The sequence below is a fragment of the Belonocnema kinseyi genome, chromosome 6 (assembly GCF_010883055.1).
Source record: "Belonocnema kinseyi isolate 2016_QV_RU_SX_M_011 chromosome 6, B_treatae_v1, whole genome shotgun sequence".
NCBI classification, from domain to species: domain Eukaryota; kingdom Metazoa; phylum Arthropoda; class Insecta; order Hymenoptera; family Cynipidae; genus Belonocnema; species Belonocnema kinseyi.
The window spans coordinates 82,718,471-82,740,379 of NC_046662.1; the positions used below are offsets into that span (position 1 = coordinate 82,718,471).

At 31.2% G+C, this 21,909-nt stretch overlaps 1 protein-coding gene across 1 annotated transcript in view; it reads left to right on the top strand.

Annotated features, from left to right (window-relative positions):
- Positions 1-8,307, top strand: part of LOC117174877 (transcription factor HES-1-B-like) — a 9,906-nt gene extending 1,599 nt beyond the window's left edge. Inside the window, exons 2-3 of the mRNA XM_033364284.1 lie at positions 275-370; positions 7,134-8,307. Of these exons, the coding sequence (XP_033220175.1) occupies positions 275-370; positions 7,134-8,294 (1,257 nt within the window). The 3' untranslated portion in view covers positions 8,295-8,307. The remainder of the gene's footprint in view (positions 1-274; positions 371-7,133) is intronic.
- The last annotated feature ends 13,602 nt before the right edge of the window (positions 8,308-21,909 follow it).

Genomic DNA, 21,909 nt, shown 5'->3' on the forward strand with positions numbered 1-21,909 from the left:
CCTGTGGTTTTCATCAACAATAACAAGTATTTTCTGCTGATTCTTTGAAAAATGACAGATTGTAAGGAAACGAACGTCTGGACAGTCTTCTAATTTAAAAATAACGAAATAATGATTAGGAGTCATCATTTTTAATTTGCTTTTTTTTAAAGAATCATGCCCAGATCTTTATTTATTATTGTGAACAACAAAAAGGGGACACCAAATATGTCTCATATGGTGTCACATGCATTTAAGCCACTTTACTTATCGATAATTTTTTAATTAATTTTAGAGCAACAAGCCAATCATGGAGAAGCGAAGACGTGCAAGGATAAATCAGTGCCTGGATGAGCTAAAGAGCCTTATACTGGAAGCAATGAAAAAAGACGTAAGTAAAATAATTAAAATTGTGTTTTCTATCTATAGGTTATATAATTTTCTTAAAAATTAGATATATATGTAAACATTGTAAACCTATTCCAATCTAGATAATAATTATAGATTGTGTACATGTATGTACTGGTCATTTTTGAATTTTTGAATCAATTATTTAAGCAGATCAAATGTGATGATCATATCAATTCTTTGTATTTTTACCATTTTTTATTTAAATTTTATTTTACATCTGTAAACAACTTTATTCGATACCGTACAAAATTTTCTTTGTTAGGTTTAATTAATCTGGAAAATATAGAGCGTTTACTCTTTTTATTCAAAATAATACGATAATGTTGAGAATATATCCAACTCCATGTCTTTGTGACGTTTTAAATAATTCTTGAGGTTTAACCATTTCTTACATTTCATCAGTTGCAAGACCGTTATCCGCAAATTGAACCCGCCTGTTTAAGTTACAAAAGAAATTGCATTAATTTCAACCATTATTACATTCTGAAAACGTTAAATTTCAGAAAAATTAAAAGTGTAACATTCTTAAGTATTCTTTTTTACTGTGATACATACCATTTTGTAGTTTTTATACTTCCTAAATTTTTCTATAAAGTTCTAGATATACGATCAGTTTTCTCAAATTCAGATATACTTTAATTAGTTAAAATTTTAAGGTGTATCTATTTCAAGTTAGTTGTTGTGACAAAAATCCAAAACAGGTTTGAAACTTACAAACAATATTTACTTCAACAATGTTTTTTGCAACTGCATTCTTGCTTATTATAGCATTTTAACAATTTTTGAAAAATGCTTGAATTCTAATAAATGATAGCTTATTTTCTTATTTTAAAACTACATTTTTCTATGGCTAAAATCATTGAAGGGAAATTTCAAAAGTAGATGATTGAATGTATTTAAATAAAAATATATCTGGACAGTATCTTTGCCAATATGTATGAAAGAGATTGCACCTGCTTTCGCAAATTTAAAAGGTACATTCAATTTGCAGGCACTGGTCTTCTAATTTATAAACTCTTAGCAAATTCAAATGTCAACCTGTGCGTTATTGATAATCTTCCCTCTGAATCTGCGACCTGATGTTTCAAAATGTTAATGTGAACAAAGAAAATAAAAAGCATAAAATTATGAATAAAATAAAAGTCCTAAAGTTCAGGAGTACTTCTCTAATCAGAAAAATTAGTGGCGGATCGTGTCGAAATCACGCCTGTAGAAAGGTTTAATATCGTGCATGTTTAATCAGGTTGTCGAGGGGGGTCCTCTCATCCTGACTGATGGCATTTATTTGACGGTTGTGGTGGGGGTAGGTTCAGGTTTTGTTTTAGTGTTTTAGATGTCTCGGCGTGGGAACAGTCGGCAAGAGGCCCGTTCATCGTACACGCGCTTCACACATATATATTCACTTGCCCAGAAACGAACTCACACACCATTAAAATACTGTCCCACGCGAGTGTACAATAGCACTCAAGCGTAAGAAAAAAAGGGTGCCCAAGGAATGTCAGGTGCATCTACCGATTTAATTACTGCTTATCCTTATTCTATTTCCTGTCATCATATTGATTTATAACTTGATATCGATTGACTTCCGGAATATGCATACCTAATGTATTTTAAATGTTCAATTTTAATTCATTAGGTTCTGCTTAGAGATGTCAGAGCGTTGGTGAATTAGCGCAATGAAACAATTGTCGGCGCTTATATGAGAAATAAAAGAAGTTTTTAGGGTCGTTTAAAAACTACTTCATACTGCCTGGGGGGGGGGGGATTTATGATTAAAATATGTACTATACAATTTTTGGTTCAAAAGTCTACTAGAAAATGTAACTACAACTATACTTCTAGAAGATAAAAATGCTTGATTAAACATTCATATTTTATTGACTGAGGATATACCAAATTTCTTTCAAATTCGTCCCATTCTCTTTAAAACTCGACTATTTGGTTGTAACTGTAACTGGTTGATTAATAGATATTTTTTAATTCCGCTATTCAGTTAAATTCTTTTATGGATTGAAAATTGAACAATTTTATTCAAAATGCATCTTTCTTCATCTTATAAAAAATCGTCTTTTTGGCATTAAAATTCAACTGTTTGATTGAAAGCTTATATTTTTTGGTTGCAAATGTAGTATTTTTTTTCTCCTATTTTAATCTTCATCGATAAATTTATACTTTCAATAAAAAAAATGTTGATGACGTTCTTTTTCAAAAACGTTCTCAGCGCCTGGCCCATTGTGCGAGATATTGTATCGACATGTAACACTACCCAGGCAAGATTGATTTCTCAGGCGGGCATAACGAGGCAAGATGCTCTCACAATTCGCCTCTTCATTCAGTACAGGGTCGAACTCTGATAAAAAGTGGTCTCAATTTGTTACAGGATGTCTTACTTATCTCAATTTGTTAAGTAATCTATTGCAAATTTAAAACATGAAGTTAATGTATCAAATTTTTAATGAAAGGAGTTTTGAATATTCCTTTTATAATTAATATTGCACATTCTGAGAGTGGCACCTGGATCAGAAAAAATTTAAATTTGCAGTTCAATTTTGGAAACATATAAGAATAAAAAATTAAACTTTGTGACGAGATTGGTCTCCTTGAAGCGAATTCAGCACTGTTTCCAGATGACTTCCGCTACCTGCTCGCTCCGATGTCCATCCGCTCGTCCTCTTTCTCTTTCGCAGTATTTTCTCACCATTCTTTCTCTCTCCTTCACCGTACGAAACGCCTCCCGCGTTCGTGGGAACTGGGAGCCTCGAAATAATTATTAAAAAACTCATCTCAGGTTGCAGCCTCTTTTGTTGACCGTATCATCTTCAAAGATCCTCTTCGAGCTTTTGGATGCTGTGATCGATAAAAAATAGAGGGACGGATTACCTCCTCTTTCCTGTTTCACAGTTTGGCAGGTACCTTGTCTATGATCTCGATTCAAGAAGGGTGTCGAAAATGTCTTTTTCTTCTTTAAGTCTCTTATATGGATGTTATAACAAGGTCCATTATATCGGTATCCTTAATTAAGCGATTACTTATTTCAAAGAAAAAAAAATCGAGGGCATTTCCCGGGGGTTTCCTGTTTGGCAAACATTTTTCGCGATCATTAAAATTAACAGATTCGAACTCTTGAAACTTAACATTTTTTTATTTAAAGTTATAAAAACAGAGCCGAAAATTGAGGAACTCAAAGTGGAAACTTTTTCAAATTTACATACTTTTAAAGTTAAGGCTTAACAACGGTTTAAGCACACGATTCACGCATAAAATAGAAGCATTTTAATATATTTTAAATAAACGGGTTTTAATTAAATTCCATTAAATTGCAACATTTTCATAAATTATAAGATTTGAAAAAATAGCAATCACGCTGTAATTTTCAATGCTCTAAAGTTCAGAAATATATCAACAAATTTGTGAATATTCAAAATTATATCATTGTAAACAATTGTAAGTTAGAAACATTAAAAATTGAATGCAAACGAATTTCTTTTTTAAACTGAAATTTTTTAAATTAAAACTTGAATTATGTTTTAAAATTATTTAAAAAAATAAAAAAATTAGGTAACAAATTTTCTTAGGAATCTTACAATTTTTTGATGATCTTTGAACCTTTCAGAATTCTTAAAAAGCTTCAAAATGTGGTTTTAAGGGTTAAAACATCTACAATTAAAAATAAAATTGTGCTATCTTCTCTATTTTTAAATTATTTTTGTAACTTTTTCAAAACTTTTAAATATATTTAGCATGATTCGAATTTTGTCTACGAATTTGTTTAATATCCGGCAAAATGAAAAAAGGCTTCGAAATGTGACAGATTATTTTTTGACAATTTCGGAAGTCAAAAACCTTTTTAAAAATTAATTTATATTTGCATATGATTAATTTAAAACTTTTTTATCTAGAATTTTCAATTTGAATCTAAAATGAACATAACTAAAACGAAAAATTAAGCATTGTAAACAGAATGACTTTTTAATTTGAAAAGTTAACAACTGAACTTGGAATAAAAAAAAAGTTGCCATCAAACTTATTCCAAATTGCATTATATCATTTGATATGAAGTTTTTGATAATTGATATAATTAGATAGATTTTTCTTCTAAAAATTCATAAATGCACAGCCACAAAAATTAATTCAATGTCATTTCCCGGTTTTCTGATCTAGTGGATTCTTACTCCAATTTTGATGAATGACAAAGTCCAGTTTTGTCAAAACGAAGTCGATGGTTTCGTGACTCTCGCCTTGAATGGGATTCCCACGGAGAAGCAACTCTTTATGATAAAACGCGATGTGTAACCGAGCCATGCGTCGACTCCCACGCCCATTGTGAATGTGGCTGAGAGCTCAACATAAAAATGCGAATGCTAAGCTTCTCGAGGATACAAATCTCGAGGATAGCCAAGACACAATAGAATCTCGGGGGCGCTGAATCACCATTCAGAGTTATTGGTGGTTAAAGGGCTGCTAAGGGGTTTTGGAATCTCGCATGGTTTTTGAAGAAAGACCAGTTTTCTGGAAGAATCCGAAAAATGGATTCTACATGCTGAGGATCCGATACAACAAGTAACGGGTTTCCAATTCCCACGACGAAACTTATTTCAATCAGGTCGAGCGGTTCCTTTTAAATTCGTTTCCCATTCGCCTCGAATTCTTGCATCATCAACCTTCTCAATTGCTGAAAATACACTTTACATCTTTTTCATATAATATTTATAGTATAGGAGTCATGGTGAAAAAAGTCGCATTAGTCGCATAAATTTTCAAAAAAAGTCGAATGGAATTTCGAAAAACGTCGTATCAAGTTTTGAAAGATAACTAAACAAAGAAGCAGCAGGCACTGAATGACTTGAATATTGATTTTATTTGTTGAGGAACAGAGAATATAGAATTAAGCCTAAAAATTACACTTTTCATCGCAATCTGCAGCACAGCCTAGCTACAATAGCTGTTGCAATTTGTGGTGAATGTCAATTTATGATTTTCAGATGACACATTTATTTTCTTAAATTTTTATATTGTTTTATAATAGAATTTAGTTGGACTTGAATCAGTAGCACGTCATTTCAAATGTGGACTCCTGTCTTATATTTAAACGGTGCTTTCGATTTTACACAATGTTTTTTCGCTTTACTGAAAAATTCCGATTTTTTGATTATCTACTTATGCACTTCCACCCTTCAAATATTATTTACACAATCAAAATAATTTCTATAGTTAAAACAACAGTCATTCAGCTTGAAGGATTCTGAATCTGAGTTTACAATATTTCTGACTGAACTGTTATACTGGTCAAGTTCGTTTATTTTCAAATGAGACAAGTTTATAATTTACATTAATTTTGAACTCAATGAATATTTATTTTAAACCTTTTAAATGTTAAATCACTTCACAATCAAGGCTTTTAATTTAAGACTGTATAATATGAATATGAAATAATTCATTTGTTAGTACTTCATACTTCACAGACCAAACTATTCTCTGATCTATATAGGGATATAAGTAAATTTTTCAGGAAAATAGGAAAATAATAGAGGAGTAAGTAAAGATACAATACTAAATTCAATATGAAAGGCTTTAAATTCCTAAAATTTAAGACGTAGTTGAATGTTTCACCCAAAGACGAATTTTGAACAAAAGAGTTGAATTTTAACACCAAAAAGGCGATTTTTTAAAGGACTTTTGAATGAGCAACCTGAAAAGTTGAATTTTTATAAAATAAATAGTTTTCAAGAAAGATATACGAGTTTTTAACCAAACAGTTACATTTCTTAAATAAAAAAACTGTTTTTTAGTCAAATAATTGCATTTGCAACCAAATAGTTTTACCTTTAATCAAAAGAAATGCATTTAATCAAATAACTAAATTCTTATTAGGTTGTAACAATTTAATTCACATTTCAGTGAAAAAATATAAAAGCAGAAGTCCCTTGAAAACAAGGAAAAAAGTAAAATTATTATTTTTTTAAATTGGTCGCATTTTTCCAAAAAGTGGAATAAGTCGCACAATCGGATCCCTGCAAGTGGAATGTTAAAAGATAAAAAAATTAAAATCAAAGACTCGTCAGTTTGGTTCTTCTTGCACAAAATTATGCTAGAGTTCTTTAAAATCTTCCATAAAGCGTTTAATTTGAAAATAAGTATGATAAGTTGATAATCTTTATTCTGAGATAGGGGATGCATCTCGATTGTTATCAAGACAGATTTCTACCTTTCGTTATTGGTACCTATCCGAAGTAAAAATTATCTATCCATTCAAGACCCTTAAGGTACATAACCAGACATTTTTTAAATAATCTTTTGTGGATAAGGTAGCACCTCTTTTATACCGACCGGCGATACAGTTACCCTCTTACCATCTACAATAGGGTAAATTGATAAATATAAATCTTCCGCTACTTCGATTTCTGGAGGGTGTTATACCCTAAAACAAATTTAAAAAAAGTAATTTCATCAGATTATAGGGTTTATTGAACTATAATTATCTCTTACCTGATATTCAAACAATTACTCTAACATTCAATTATTACTTTGTTGGTATCAACTTTCAAAGGATCAAAATTTAGATGCATACAATTTTGTTTCTATTCGAATTTTTATTCATCCAATATTATGATATCCTAATTTACAAACATTGGCCGTTTAATATTTAACATCCATAAAACATCAAAAACAATAATAGTATAAAAACTGTTATTACTAACAATAAATAAATTCGATATTAACAAGAAATTTTCTTTTTGTTACAGCCAAGCAGACACTCGAAGCTCGAAAAAGCAGACATCCTCGAAATGACAGTGAAACATTTGCAGACCGTACAGCGCCAGCAACTCAGTACCGCGGTCGCAACTGACCCGGCAGTGCTGACCAAGTTTCGGTCAGGGTTTTCCGAGTGTGCAACCGAGGTGTCACGGTACGTGAGTCATCTGGAGAACGTTGAACCAGCTGTCAAGCAACGTCTGGTCTCTCACCTCAACAACTGTGTAAGCCACCTTCAACAGGTTGCTCCCTTCTACAGCCACTACGTGCCATATATGCCAGAACGACTTTATCCTGAAGTCAAAGTCGGTTTCCAAAACGACTTCCAAAACGGAGATGAAAACAACAATGGCAGTGCAAGAATACAAATTCCAAGTGGTGTCCAGCTCATACCAAGTCGCCTACCAACTGGAGAATTAGCTCTGCTGGTTCCACAATCAGCCGGAATTTCTGCCAATTTTCCCTTCTTTCCGCCAGCTCCGGAAAGTTCAGCGAGAATCGGTCAGTCATCAGCATTTACAGTAGTTCAACGACCCCATAGTCCACTTCTAAGCCCATCAACTTCGACATCTAGTTATGACGAGAGCCACCATTCTGAACATTATCCACATGCGCAATCTCCTAATCACCATCAGTTCAAGGTTCCTGAACAGAGTACAGCATCCTCGAAGAGCTTTTCATCCCCGGAGACTCAGAAGCCTCAGATCAGTTCTTCAAGCGATAGGAAGTCACCTATTCCAGTTTTTGTTGAACCTAAAACTGATATCAGTACTCCGGTTAGGAGGGAGTTTGTGTCTCATGAAACTGATGGGATGGTCAATGGGTCAATATCGCACATTTCTAGACAACCGTTGTCAGTTATCACTGATAAGACGTACAATCGGGGACCACTTTCAAGAAAAGAGGGTCTTAAAAGACACCATTCAGAAGGTCTTCTGTCAATATCTGAAAAGAGGCCAAGGTACCAGGAACCGTCGAGTTCTGTTGCTTCGACGAGTGCCACTGTTGGTTGCTTCAGGATAAATGGAGATCATGCAGCTTCAGCAGAAGATCTGTCAGGGAGGATTAGGTTAGAAAGAGTAGCCAATGGTGATGCAAGACACTATGCTAATGCTGGCCCCTCAAATGGAGATATGTGGAGGCCATGGTGATTAAGATTAATAAATAGATTTAAAGAAATTACGATGGGTACCATCTCCGAATTTTGTTTCTAAAATCCCAAGAGATGTTGAATATCATTGTCGTAAAATCAATTTCTCTTGTCAAAAATGAAAACTTTTTCGATTAATTTATCTGTAACTAACCCATTTTTGAAGAGGAAACTAGAAACCAGCGCTCAAAGTCGTATAAGCATTCGTATTGTAATGTATTGTTAGTTATTAGGGGCTATCCATAAATTACGTAATACTTTTTAGAGTAGGGAGGGGGGTCTAAATTCTTGTGAAATTTTGATAAAAAGAGTTATTTCGGGTTTCACTCGTGTGAAAAACTACGAATTGTTTGCCGACGTTTCGTAAACATTGCAGTTCACATCTTCAGGGCTGACCTGAAACTGAACTTTCTACAATGCCTGTGATTGGCCAGAGCGCCCCACCGTGCATCGTAGAAAGTATATCTAAGAACATCATGACCTGATACCTCAGTTGATGGTCAGCCCTGAAGATGTGAACTGAAATGTTCACGAAACTTCGGCAAACAATTCGTAGTTTTTTACACGAGTGAAACCCGAAATATCTCTTTTTATCAAAATGAATCTTCGCGAAAGCATAAAATCTATTATCTTGTGAAATTGCACGGCGTAATTTATGGATTGCCCCTTATATTGCTCCCAGTTTTTTATACGTGGTTGACAAACTTCTGCAAGTTATATTCAATGATTTGTAAACAGCGATTTTTAAAGTGCATAAAAATTTTTTGTTTGTTAAAAATTTATCCTTCCTTATTTGCAAATTTCGTAAAAATTTAAAAACCACCTTGGTGCCATGGTATTTTAATAATGTCAAAAAAGGAGAGACAGGATAATTTATTCTAGAAATTGTAATCTGCGAGAAAAAGACTGGAAATTTTAAAAAAATTTAAGGATGTTATGGAGATTTTCTTTTTTTATTTCTTAAATGCTTGATTTGATATGGAGTTCAGTGTGATAATATTATATAATTGCCCATCGATGTTCTATAATTTTATATCGTATGCCATTTTGTATTATAAATTACCTTCCTGGATAGGTCTAAGATTTATTCTTCCAAAGTGTATAGATTAAGCTGTACTGAAAAATGACTTGTAAATAGAATTTGTAAATAAGAATAGTTTTTTACATTAATTTAAAGTTGTACTTAGAAATAATTATTAGATATTGAGGTCAGTATTGTCAACCAATGTATTACTATTACAGGTTTGTGATAAATAATGTATTGAATTGCGATATATACAATCTTTTTTTTTTTAAGTACGTGTATATATTTATTTACATCCTTAACTGTATCTCGAGGTTTATTATTAATATCATTATCTTTACAACAATAATTTTCAATTAATATTGAAGTATTTCAATTGGTGCTTTAATGAGAAATAGTATATTATGTAACAAGGGAGTGAAATTGTTCTTTTTAAACGAATATGAAGTTTTCCGTACTTCAAATATTTGAATTTTCAAGCCAAGGCGACGAATTTTGCAGAAGACAATTGAATTTTAAATCATGAGAGATTAATTCTCAACAAAAAATATAATTTTTGATATATGAGCCCAAAAATATTTTAATTAAGAATAAAAATCAGTTGAATTCTCGACGAAAAATGTAATATTTGATATTTCAACTCAAAATATTTTTTTATTCAATCAAATACAGTCTAAAAAAGACCAATTTTGAACAAAAAAAGGTGAGTTTTAAACCAAACCCCATCAATTTCTAACAAAAAATAAAATAGTTAAATTTGCAGTTCAAAAATTCGATTTTCAAAAAAAAAAAAAACTATTTTCAACAAAATAGTTAAATTTTGAATCTCCAACTACTTAAACTTATTATTTTAACCACGTCTTTTAAGTTTCAACCAGGAAGTTGAATTTTGAATCAAAAACATTGATTTTTTAACCAAACAAGACGAATTTACAACAAAATACATTTTTTAACCCAGTAGTTGAATTTTCAACTAAAAACGATCAATTTTCATTTGAAACGAAATGTTTAAATTTTTACTAAAAAATCAATTACAAATACAAAAAACAAATATTTAATTATCAGTTAAATCTCTAACCAATAAAATAAATGTTTAACAAATTAGTCCAACTTTCAACCAAGTAGTTGAATTTTCAACTCAGAAAGATAAATTATCTATACAAAATGCAATAATTGAATTTTCAACTAAAATCGATCAATTTTCATCCAGAAATTAATTAGTTACATTTTCATTTCGGAAAATTAATTATCAATTAGAAAATAAATAATTCCAAGAAAGTAATCAAATCTTCAACACAAAGCAGACTTTTTTTCAACTAAAGGAGATGAATTCCGAACCAACTTTTTAATTAAAAAAAATTAACCTTTGATGCAAAATAATTTGATATTCCTATTATCTTATTTATATAAATTGATTCAGTTCGCATTTGAACGAAAAACGAAAGCAAGCGTAAATTTCTTGAAAAAGGGGGAAGAAAGAGAAATTCATTTAAAAAGGGGTAAGAGTAGAGTAGAGAGCGGAAAGAGTGGTAATTTTTCGCTTTAGATTAAAATGTTTCTTGTTTGCTGAGAAAGAATGATTTAATTTTAATTCGAGTTGTCACAGTAGCGAAGAGAAAAGTGCAAGAGTATCGTACGGTGAGATGTTTTATCCTTTTAAGAGGCGTTTAACGCGCCCGAGTTCATAAGCTGGAGATAGCTGTCCTCGTTTTTGCCGATAATAAAGGAATAAAAAAGTGAGGGCGAAGAGAGTGAGCAATTCAACCACCTGTTACGCCGCAAAACCACCTTCGCGATCATCGACTGAGCACGTAAACTGATTTATCGACTGAGTTCTCGCACTTCGACTTCCTTAACTTTATAATTCTTTTTCAACTTCAAATTGAGTGGCGAAATAAAAATGACTTATAGAGAATAGATACTTTTTTAACATATTAAACAATTCAACAACTAGAACCAGTTCAGAAACTAAAAAATTTAAGCTAAATGCTTCAAGCATTTTATTCCACAAATATGATTAATCGAAAAACTGATGTGCTTCTTATAAATTTACCATTATCAACTTGATCAACAAAAACTTTGTATTTAAATAATGTAAAATAAGGTAGTATATCAAAGACGTAGAAAATTGCTCTGAATAATAATTGTAATAAGTAAGATTATTTTTAAGGATTGTGTATAATTGGTGAGAAAAGAAACAATGAAATTTTAATTTTTTAACATTTAGAAGCCCCATCTAATGAAAATAGTGAGAACCCTCTCGTTCGGTGAGTTCAGCTGTTCTGTGGTAGATGGAGACTCAGGCAATTCTTGTAGGACTTCCGGCCAAGAACGAGATGCCGTGGTCTTCTTTTCTTTTATGTTATGTTACCAATCAACTTTTATCTTATAAAATGACAATAAAAATATGTTAATTTACAGTACCTTAATGAAGTTGGTCTTTTCTGGGATTCAAATTACAGGCACTGCATATAATCAAGCCCAAATTGGGTAGTCCAATCATTAACCGGTTTTCATTGGCCGAGCTTAGTTTCGAAATCGAAATGGTGAAAGGATGCTGTAAATCAAAGTATCCAGGAGCCTGGAGTTATAAAGCATAATTTAAGTTGAGCATTTGTCACGAGAGTGCATTAAACTTCGCTAATTATAAATTTATGCCTCGGGGGTTTTGAGAATGGCGAGATAAGAAATGATGAGAACCATTTGTATGATTTTCAAAAAATTTTAAACGAATATCTCAACTTCAGCTTCTTCGTTCCTGGTTTATTATTTTTCTGTTCTTGCAAAGTTAATTAATATTTATATTTTTAACTGAATTTTAGTTCCATCGATTAAAATTTGTTAGAGAAAACTATTTCCTAGTTTTTAATGATGTTTAATGAGGTTTCTTCAATTTTATTGAGAATTTCGAGAATGGAGTTAAATTTGTCAATGAATGAGGAGTAAAGTTGTATGCTTCTAATTTTCTAGATCTATATGAAAATACTTTCAATTTTCAAAAAACGGTTTAATTTTTGGGACATTTTCAACACACTTTGAACAATTATTAATTTCTTTCGAATCACCTACTAAAACTTCCATTTTGTATGTGGATACGAATATTATATGTAAAAATGACCAATTTCTAAAAAAATAATTTAATTTTAATACAGCATGGCTTATAGATATTTGCTTAAAAAATGTTTTTTTTTTTTAATTGTTCTAAATATTTCAGTGGCAGACAATTTTACTTTAACCATCACAGAAAAAACTAAGAATAAAATTGGTTGCAGGTATTTTTTTATATAAGTATATATTTTTTATAATGATATATATTGAATATAAATTCAGATATGCATATATATATATTTTTTTTAATTTTTAAAAAATTTTATTTTTTATTTTTTATCTTTGAATATGTGAATTCTTAATTTATGGACTACCAAAAAACCTTTCTAGATGAACAATTTACAAACGATTAAAAACATTATTTTTTAACGTAGATCGATCATTTTAATAAACAATGTGTAAAAAATAGATGGCGTATATACAAATCATTAAGGAAATCATCTGAAATAAATATGTTTATTTATTTTATAAAACAGCAACATGATTTTTTTTATTTTAATGGTAATATCTGTAACTGTTTAATACTTTCTAAAAATTCTACAATGACGGAATAATTGTTAAAAAACTAAATACTTTAGTATAATTCATTTTTCTAGTTTGAATTAGTTAAAACTTTTAAGTATATGAGTACATTTGAATAATATATTCAAGGGTAAAAAATTTCAAAATCTTAATTTTTTTACTGAAATAGGTGTAAGAAGGAGAGATAGTATGATTTTTATAGAAAACTCAATTAGACTTAAGGCTGCTTTTTATAATTAAATGAAAGGATGTTGGGCAAAAGGTATTTTCTTTACATTTTATTATGTCTTACGTGAGTCTACAAAAATTGTTGTCTATAAATTTTAGTTAATAATAAGCAACGGTCGTTGCTTTCAAAGCAAGAGTTCCGAGATCTTAGTTCTCGCGCCAAAGCTAGAATAAGATCAAGGAGCAGTTCCGTAAAATAATGTCTTGAAATTTCTCTCCATGTATAATTAAAAAAATGTATAATTTTTTTAAACACTATTAAATTCGTAAAAAATCCTAAAGTCTTTATTTTGACGAAAACAGTGCAAAAAAATTGATAAACAGTATTCAAATTTGAAAAATGTCCAACTGATTTGTAAAATGACTACGCGCGATATATAAAAATACAATTTTTTTAAAGCAGACAAAATTCAATCACCCTTTGAGTTATTTTCATAAATATTTAGGAAAATATTTCAAGGTCTATGTAGTAGATTAAATTAAATATTATATCAGAGCTTATAAGCCTTAATACATTGTAGAAATAGGAAAACTAAAATTTTAAATTAATGTAAAAATATAACTTTTTGATACTGCTGATGTCAGAAAATAATGTTCGGAGAAAAAAATCTTGAATCCACGTAAACTTACTTGATTCTAAGAAATGATTGTACTGAATACGTCCTATGATCATTTCTTCAATACAAATAAATAGTTTCATCTAAACTAAAAGTATAAAATTATTGTTGCAAATAAATATTGATTTAATTCAGTGAAATATTAGTTAAATAAAGGAATGCTGTTAATGGGGGAAAAAGCAAGAGAATTATTCTTGAAAATTCGGTACTTGATATGGTTAAATGTGATTTTAAATCAAGAAAATATTTCCTTTAAATAAATTAAAGTCCATAGGGTCTTTAACATGGGTAAATATTTCGGTGTCCCTAAGATGCGACATGTGGTTTAGAATAAGCATATAACAAAGTTAACAAAAGTGAAATGATTCAAAGTGGAATATTTAATCAAAATGAATGTTTTCTGCACTACTTTAAATGCATAATTAGGCAAAAATATTAAACTATAAATAATTATGTCTACGAAATAATGTACATGAAGTTCCGAACGTTTAAATGAACGAAATATTTTTCCCCATTTCTATTTTACCTACAAATATTTTTCCATCTGCAATTTAAAATATGCATTTTAATTCTGTTTCAGTAATAAATTACTTTCAATATAAATGAATAAAAATTTGACCACTTTTTCTGGTTTAAAAAGTCATCAGTAGAAAAATTCGTTCATTTCAATGTTTAGAACTTCTGGCACATATGAAATATAAAGATGCTTATTTAAAAAAAGTATTTCCTTTCTCCTAACGAATATTTGTTTAAACGGCGATTTCTTCAAATAGTATGATACAGATTCAAAGAAGCTAGGTTCTTAGCTCCCAAGAAATAATATCTTTGACACAATAATTTTTATATTTATTGCAAAGAAATATTTGTTTTTTAAAGAAAAGAAACCAAAGAAACGTATTTTGTTGTATCCTGCAGTTTTATTTTTTAGTTCATTTACTGGATTCTAGAACATTATATTCCTCTCTCTTGTCTCTCCAAAATGACAAAACCAAAAAAAAGGATCCGATTCGAGCAAGTATTGACAAAATTAAAAAGATTCTCTCTGTGTGGGCCCGTCACTTACACTATAAATCGCATATCGAAAGCTCCGCATACATTCGCTGTCCTTTAATTGGACAAATGTCGGACCCTTCTGAAAAGAAAGAATGTCAATAACAACCGTTAAATTCAAAGGCCTTAAATTTACGTCGAACTTCTCTTCGCCCTTGCCGCGATTCATTTCCAATTTCAATTTTGCCAAATCAGGCAAGATCTGAAATGACGTGCACCATAAAAGCTCAATCACAGAGTGACTACTCTCATATGACAATAGAGATCTGTCCAATTGTCCATCTCTCATCGATTGTTAAGATCCCAATCTCATAAATCTTAAAGAGAATCGATCGAAAATCTCGAAACGATTTCAACGGTTTCTATAGGCAGAAGATCCATCGGACTGTGATTCTTGTAACCTGAGAGAGGATCGTTTGCTCAATAAAAATCGTCAACCAGATCGTAGCTCACTGTGCCGGTACGGGCGTGCACCTCTACCCGCTGGCCAATCGAAATGCGCCAACACTTTAATATATTCAAATGTAAGCGGTAGCAGTGTTTATGTCTTGACATTGCAAATTGTGCCGGCTACGCCATAACTTATAGTAATTGCTGCGCGCCAGTGTAATTATTTATATCTCCTGATACTACGAAGGGCCTCTCGTAGAGACCTGATGCGATGCTATAATGCACTTCTATCGAAAAGGGGGGAGTACCGCCGAGATTTCTATCTCGATATTATCTCAAACGTCTCACGTGTCTAAAGTCCTCTACGTCTTCCAGGCGCCGCTCCAAATTATGGCCGAATTCAATACAATGTTTTCTATTCGAAATACGACCCATTGTTTATTCATTTTATAACCACATTCGCCTTAGGAAAATCCTTATTCAGCAGAGCGTATATAGTATTGATTGGTTAGGCAGTAAGCTTTTTCTTAGTATCGATAGTATTAGCTGCGAAATCTACTTTGATGGTAAAACCGAGGTAACTAACTAGTTTTGTGCGCCTACACGTAGCCATTAGTACTTCCTGTAGTTCTTATTAACACAGAAGAAACTGGGGGTTTACTCACGTGGCCGTTTACATAAAGTCTGTACCTATCTTTTAAAACTTGAACTTCAATAAAAACCTGTTGAGAGCCAAAAGGGTTCCTTTGGAGTACACTTGAATCAGGCTTTCCCAACAAATTCTGTAAATTTCACACGCTTTTTATTTTTTATTTTAACAGGTGCCGGTTTTGACTTAAAGTCTCGCATGTAAAATGCAAGGGAAAAATCAATTTTTTTTGTTTTCGGAATCATGTTTTAGAGCTTTAGTTCCTAAAACCCACCCTTAAAACCAAAAATGTCAATTCATCATGCACTATATTCTCGTCTTTTTTTTACTTAAAAATGATTCATATTGGTCCAGGGGAATTGCTATCAAAGTTGGTGTACTAGTTTTTAATTATTTAAGGTAAATAAATATTAAAAATTAAAATTTTTTAAGTCTTTCAAGAATAATGCATTTTTTATTTAAGAAAATACAATATCTTTCAAAATCTGATAAAAAATGAGGTATCGGTAAGGTTCAGTGAATCTAGCAACTATTTCTACTTTGAATTAAGTGTAAAAAATAAATTAAATTTTTAATCAAATAATATGGTACTCAATTTTTACTTAATTTCAAAAAAATTAAAACCTACCAAAAACTTCTGCGTTATAGAAAATCTGCCAAGTACAGCTACTCGTATATGAATTTATAAAACGGGAGTTGACCAAGTAATTTGAAAGAAAATATTTATAGTAAAATATATAAAGAAACTTTTCATGAAGTGCCTCAGAAGTTTTTGAATAAATTTTAAGAAGCGATATTAGATATTATAATATTTGGCGGGCTTGAATGTTATAAGCAAAAAGATTTTAATAGAAAATTGCTGGCTATGGCCAATTGATTGTACAATATAAATCTCGCCAAGTTGTATCATGTTTAATGCGAGCTTTCTAAAATTCATTTAAAAATTGCTGTAGGGCACTTTTTGAAAAAGTTTCTTTATATAATTTATTATGAATATTTTGTTTCAAATTACATGTCCAATTTTTATTTCACGAAAATCATATAGTTATATTGACAAATTTTTTACAACACGAATGTTTTTAATGGGATTTTTATAATAATGCAATATATGTACTAATGAAAATAAGGGTTATTTCTCGATATTTTCCAAAAGTTTCTCGAAATCCAAATTAATCTGACTTGAAATATAAGTTAAGTATAAAAAAATATCAACAAATAATGTAGCTATACAGAAGCACACTGTAAAAATTGTATTTCGTCAAAGCTTTTCGTTATTTTATAAATAAAAAATAAAATGCAATGTAGTGTTAATATCGTGTCTCCGTAGCTCTATTGTTTCTCGGTATTTTCTTGATAGCTTTTTTTCGTGTCAAATTACTTGAAATGTGTACAAATAATTTGAAAATATCGAAAAACTTCTCCCTTAATTTCATTTAGATCTCTAAAATGATTTCAGATTACTAGACGCAATATTGAATCCACAAATTTCGTCCATTTCAATGTATTCTTTATAGAGCAAGTAACTTTTAAAACCTAGTATAAATTTTAGAAAAAGTATATTAGATCAAATATTTTTATTCAACAGTACTGCTATTCAAGCAAGAGAAGTCTTAACTACATTTTGGATGAGTCCCGTGCCATCCCATTTTCGATTAGGTTGACAGAGGACTCATCCACAATGTAGTTACTACTATTCCTTTTTTGGACGGTTGTGTAGTACATAATTATATGACTGCAACTACTCTTCATTAATTTTCGCGGTTTAAGATTTAAGGCGCTTCCTAGAGCTTCATTTTTAGTCCATGTATTACGAATGGTTAAGTACAATCCCTCGCAGAGGGGTTTTTCGAAAAATGGTCTTGTTGTTTTTCTTAATTAATTCAGAATATGATGCGTTTTATGCGCCTGGGAAAGAGCAAACCGCCACCGTGAATGTGCTCATGGTAAACCGATTATTATAGCCCCATCAGTTCACCATGGGACACTCACGATGGCGGTCTGCTCCTTCGCAGGTGCATAAAATGCATAAAAAACAACAATAAGACCATTTTTCAAAAAACCCCTCTGTGAGGAATTGTATTTATCCCTTTAGATTATGTACTTAAAACATGAAATCAAACAATTCATAATTGTAGAAGAAAAGTTGTCATTTGTAATACAGACTAAAAATCAAGCCCTAGGAAGCGCCTTAAGTATTACCATAAAGAGATAAATTTCAACAATAATTCATCTGTTGTCATTAGCAGGGATTGCAGTTCGTACATTCAATCAACCTATCTGCCTCGGGGGTGTCGCGAACAGTAGAAATTGGGTTGAAAGGCCTTAAAACCTTGATTACATGATATTTCTGTTGCGGTGGCTGGTGTCAGGGCGATATCTAGTCGCTTAGCGATTGAAAGAATGTTTTTCGCGTCGCGATATTTTGATGGGCATCCGATGACAAAGGGTGGAAAGAAAGGGTGGGAGGAAGGGGGCGACCGTGCGGCCACGAGACCATTTGCTCTGTGGTCACTTGATTTCCAGCAACCAAATTTTCATCTGTACTCATTCAAGTTTTAATGTGTTTTTGCGGCGTCAGTCATTCAAACTTAATCAGCGACTGGTCACGTGTGTACTACACATATATGTGCAGGATCCCAACTCGCGTTCTTTATTGAGCCTGTGGATCTCCCTTTTCAGTGTATTTGTGCGTGCACTCGCAAGTACGCGTGGGGAATATTGGTCGAGCACTCTGTGACGAGAGCGTATTAATTATAACTATGGTCAGAGGAACGTCAAGAGATGTGCTCGCAGATACCTACGATAAATTGTCGGTTTACCAGCAAATCTCATTTCCAAACCCCACCATTTTTCCGCTCGTTTGTCTGCCCACTGGTTGAACGACTCTCGGTCTTTCACAAGAAATTCGTTCCTCAGTGTGCCGAATTAGACCCAGGTCCGCTGCTATTATGGATGGGCACAAAAAATTTGACAGGGAAATTTCCTGAAGTTTAAATATTGACGAACAGGTGAATCAAACGAAAAGAGTGTAGAAGAATGAACGAAAACTTTGTTAGAATTTAAAAGTGACCCTTTCTTAAAGACAAACGATTATTTCTCGAGCTCCTACTAGTGCAAAATAGTTGCCCTAAAAGACTCAAATTAGTGAAAAAACTACCCTTTTTAAGTTCAATTCAAGGTTTTTCTTCAATATAACAAATTTCATATAAATAATATATCAAAATATTACAGTCCAGGGGAATAAATCACCCAGAACCGTAACAGATGACATTTTTTATATATTTGATGCAATACAGTCAATTTTTCTCTTATAGGAATTCAAGGAATTCGGAAATATTCCCGAAATCTCGAAATATTCACGGAATTTGAAAGTTTTCAAGAAATGCAGAGAATTTGAGGAAGATTGAATGGTTTAAGAAATTTAGAGAGTTTAAGGAATTCAGAAAGTAAAGGAAATTAAAAGAGTTCAAGGAATTTACACTGTTAAAAATGTTTGCAGCTTTAATATACATTTACTATACATTTGTATAGTAAATATAAGAACTCGGTCTATGAAATAGTTATTAAGAGGCTGCGTAGTAAATTTAATATACATGTATATTGATTAATTCTTAGAAGAGCCAGGTAATTTCACTTTGCATAGATTGAAAATAATTTTTGCAATAATGTTTAATTCTAAATAATAAAGCATTATTGTTTTTTCTGGTTGAACATAAGTTATACTGGGTTTCAAGTGGATAAGTTCAATCAAATACATAATCAAGACACCTAACCTAAAAGTAGCAGTACTCACGTAAAAATGTTGACCTTGGCAGTGAATTTTGATGAAAACCCCACCCGTACGTTGCACTTTGATTATAAATAAGAATTTAGTCGATGAATTGTAGTTTATTATTTTAGTTTTAAATATTTGACAAGATTTGAATACATCAAAGAACTTTCAACTTTTATGCACTCTATTTTACTATATATGTATATTATTTTACAATATAATGGTATATTAAATTTACTACCCATATATGCATATTGCTTCCATTACATTTATAGTAAAATCGCTATAGAAATTTCTAACAGTGTAGATAATACAAGACCTTCAGATAACTATAAATTAATTGTTATAAAACAATTATAAATTACATACTAAATCCGAGCGTTTGAATTATTCACTGAACCTGTCTACTGTTTGATTTGGCATTTAGGGTCGCGGATACGTACTAACTATTAAACGAGAGGCCAGCACGAAAAGCAGTGTTTAGCTTTAACAACCAACCCCAGAGTAGTCATTTCAGACGTACACTCCAAAATACGTTCTTTTAAGCACATAGTGTCGATATATCTTATGAGGAAACACGATATTTTTACAGTTAATGGTGGTTTAACCCCTGTAGAATCGTGCTAACCGTTTTAAAAGTTTTTACACGAATTTATAGTTGTTTCTTCACTGAACAGAAGTTATTTAAAACATTTACCCTACAGTGGTCTAAAAATGCATTGAGATAATCTTTGTCTCGATTTTTCATGCATATCGTCCAGAAATTTTTTCGAACCCACAAAAAAGTAATTGCGTTAAAATAATATTTAAACGTACCAGTAACCAAAAATTGAATAATTGTTTAAACAATAGTGTTCATAAACTTGAATTAACTATTACCTCATTCTACCTAAAAAGTGAACAGAAGGTGTAATATGTCCGAAAAAACTGAAAGTATCTAGCATTATTCTAGGAGAATATTGTTAAAAATAATAATAAATAGTTTGAGAAACTATTTATCTTAAATTAAATTGATTATTGTTCCACTCTAACTAAAAGTTTGAAAATAAGTTGAAAAATTCACAAAAAACTGCAACTATCTAGCATTGCAATAGGAGAATATACTTCTAAACAATAATAATATGTTGAAATAATTATATTGGTAAAATTTAATTCTTTATCACCTAGATCTAAGTGAAAATTGGATGAACGTTAAATATTTCAGAAAAAACGTAACTTTTTTAAATTATTCAAAATAATATTACAGAAAACAACAAAAAATTGCTTAGAGAATTATTTTTGTGATTTAAATAAATAATTACTTAACTTAATTGAAGAGTGAACATTTTTTAGAAGAAATTGCAAAATTTCTAGCATTATTCTAAGAAAATATTGTTATAAATAATTATAACTGGGGTATACAATTAATTATGTTAAGTATAATTGTTTATTGCCTCGCTCCAGCTGAAAAGCTAAAAACAAGTTGAAAAATTCTAAAAAAACGCGATTTTCTAATTATATTCTAAGAGAAAATTGCTGTAAACAATGATAAATTGTTTAACCGCTTTATTTAATCATTGCATTACCAGTAGCAAGCAATGCTTTTTAATTTAAAAACAATTTGTATTAAAAAAGCTTAAAAAAAACTATAATTAGCGCTAAAAACTCGCAAAACCCACTTTTGCACTATGGGTAATCGTGCAGAGAAATGTTGAGTTTTAACTCGATTCACGTAATCTTGATGATTCTAACTAAAATTTTCAAAAATTTATTTTTTTTCCTTATGGTAAATACGTGTTGAACTTTATAGATCTTGCGGAACCTCTAAATACCATAAAAAGAGCTTTTTGTTTTTTAATTTGATCAAATTTGGTGGCAATATGCATTAAATTTCAAGAAACATTTTGACTTATTGTGTCCTGAATAGAGCTGATATCTTAAGTTTCTTGTTCAAATAAAAGAGTTAAGTTTTGCGTAAAAAAAATATGCAATACATTCGTCTGTCCTTTGCGTACTTGTTCTACCTGCGCGCCTGAAACCAGTCATTCCACATGAACGTAGAACTTTTAGTGGTACTAACTACCTTTAGTCAGACATTGGCTAGATTCAACTACTGATGCGTTCACACATTACGTAGCATTGAAAAGGGGGCAGGAGGTTCGTGTTTCGTTGCGGCCTGTTTTTCGAGGGGAGGGAGAGGGGGGAACGTTGACTCGAATTTGCAAAATTTTTAAATCCATGTATTTATAAAAAATCAAAGAGGGAGAAAAATGTTCA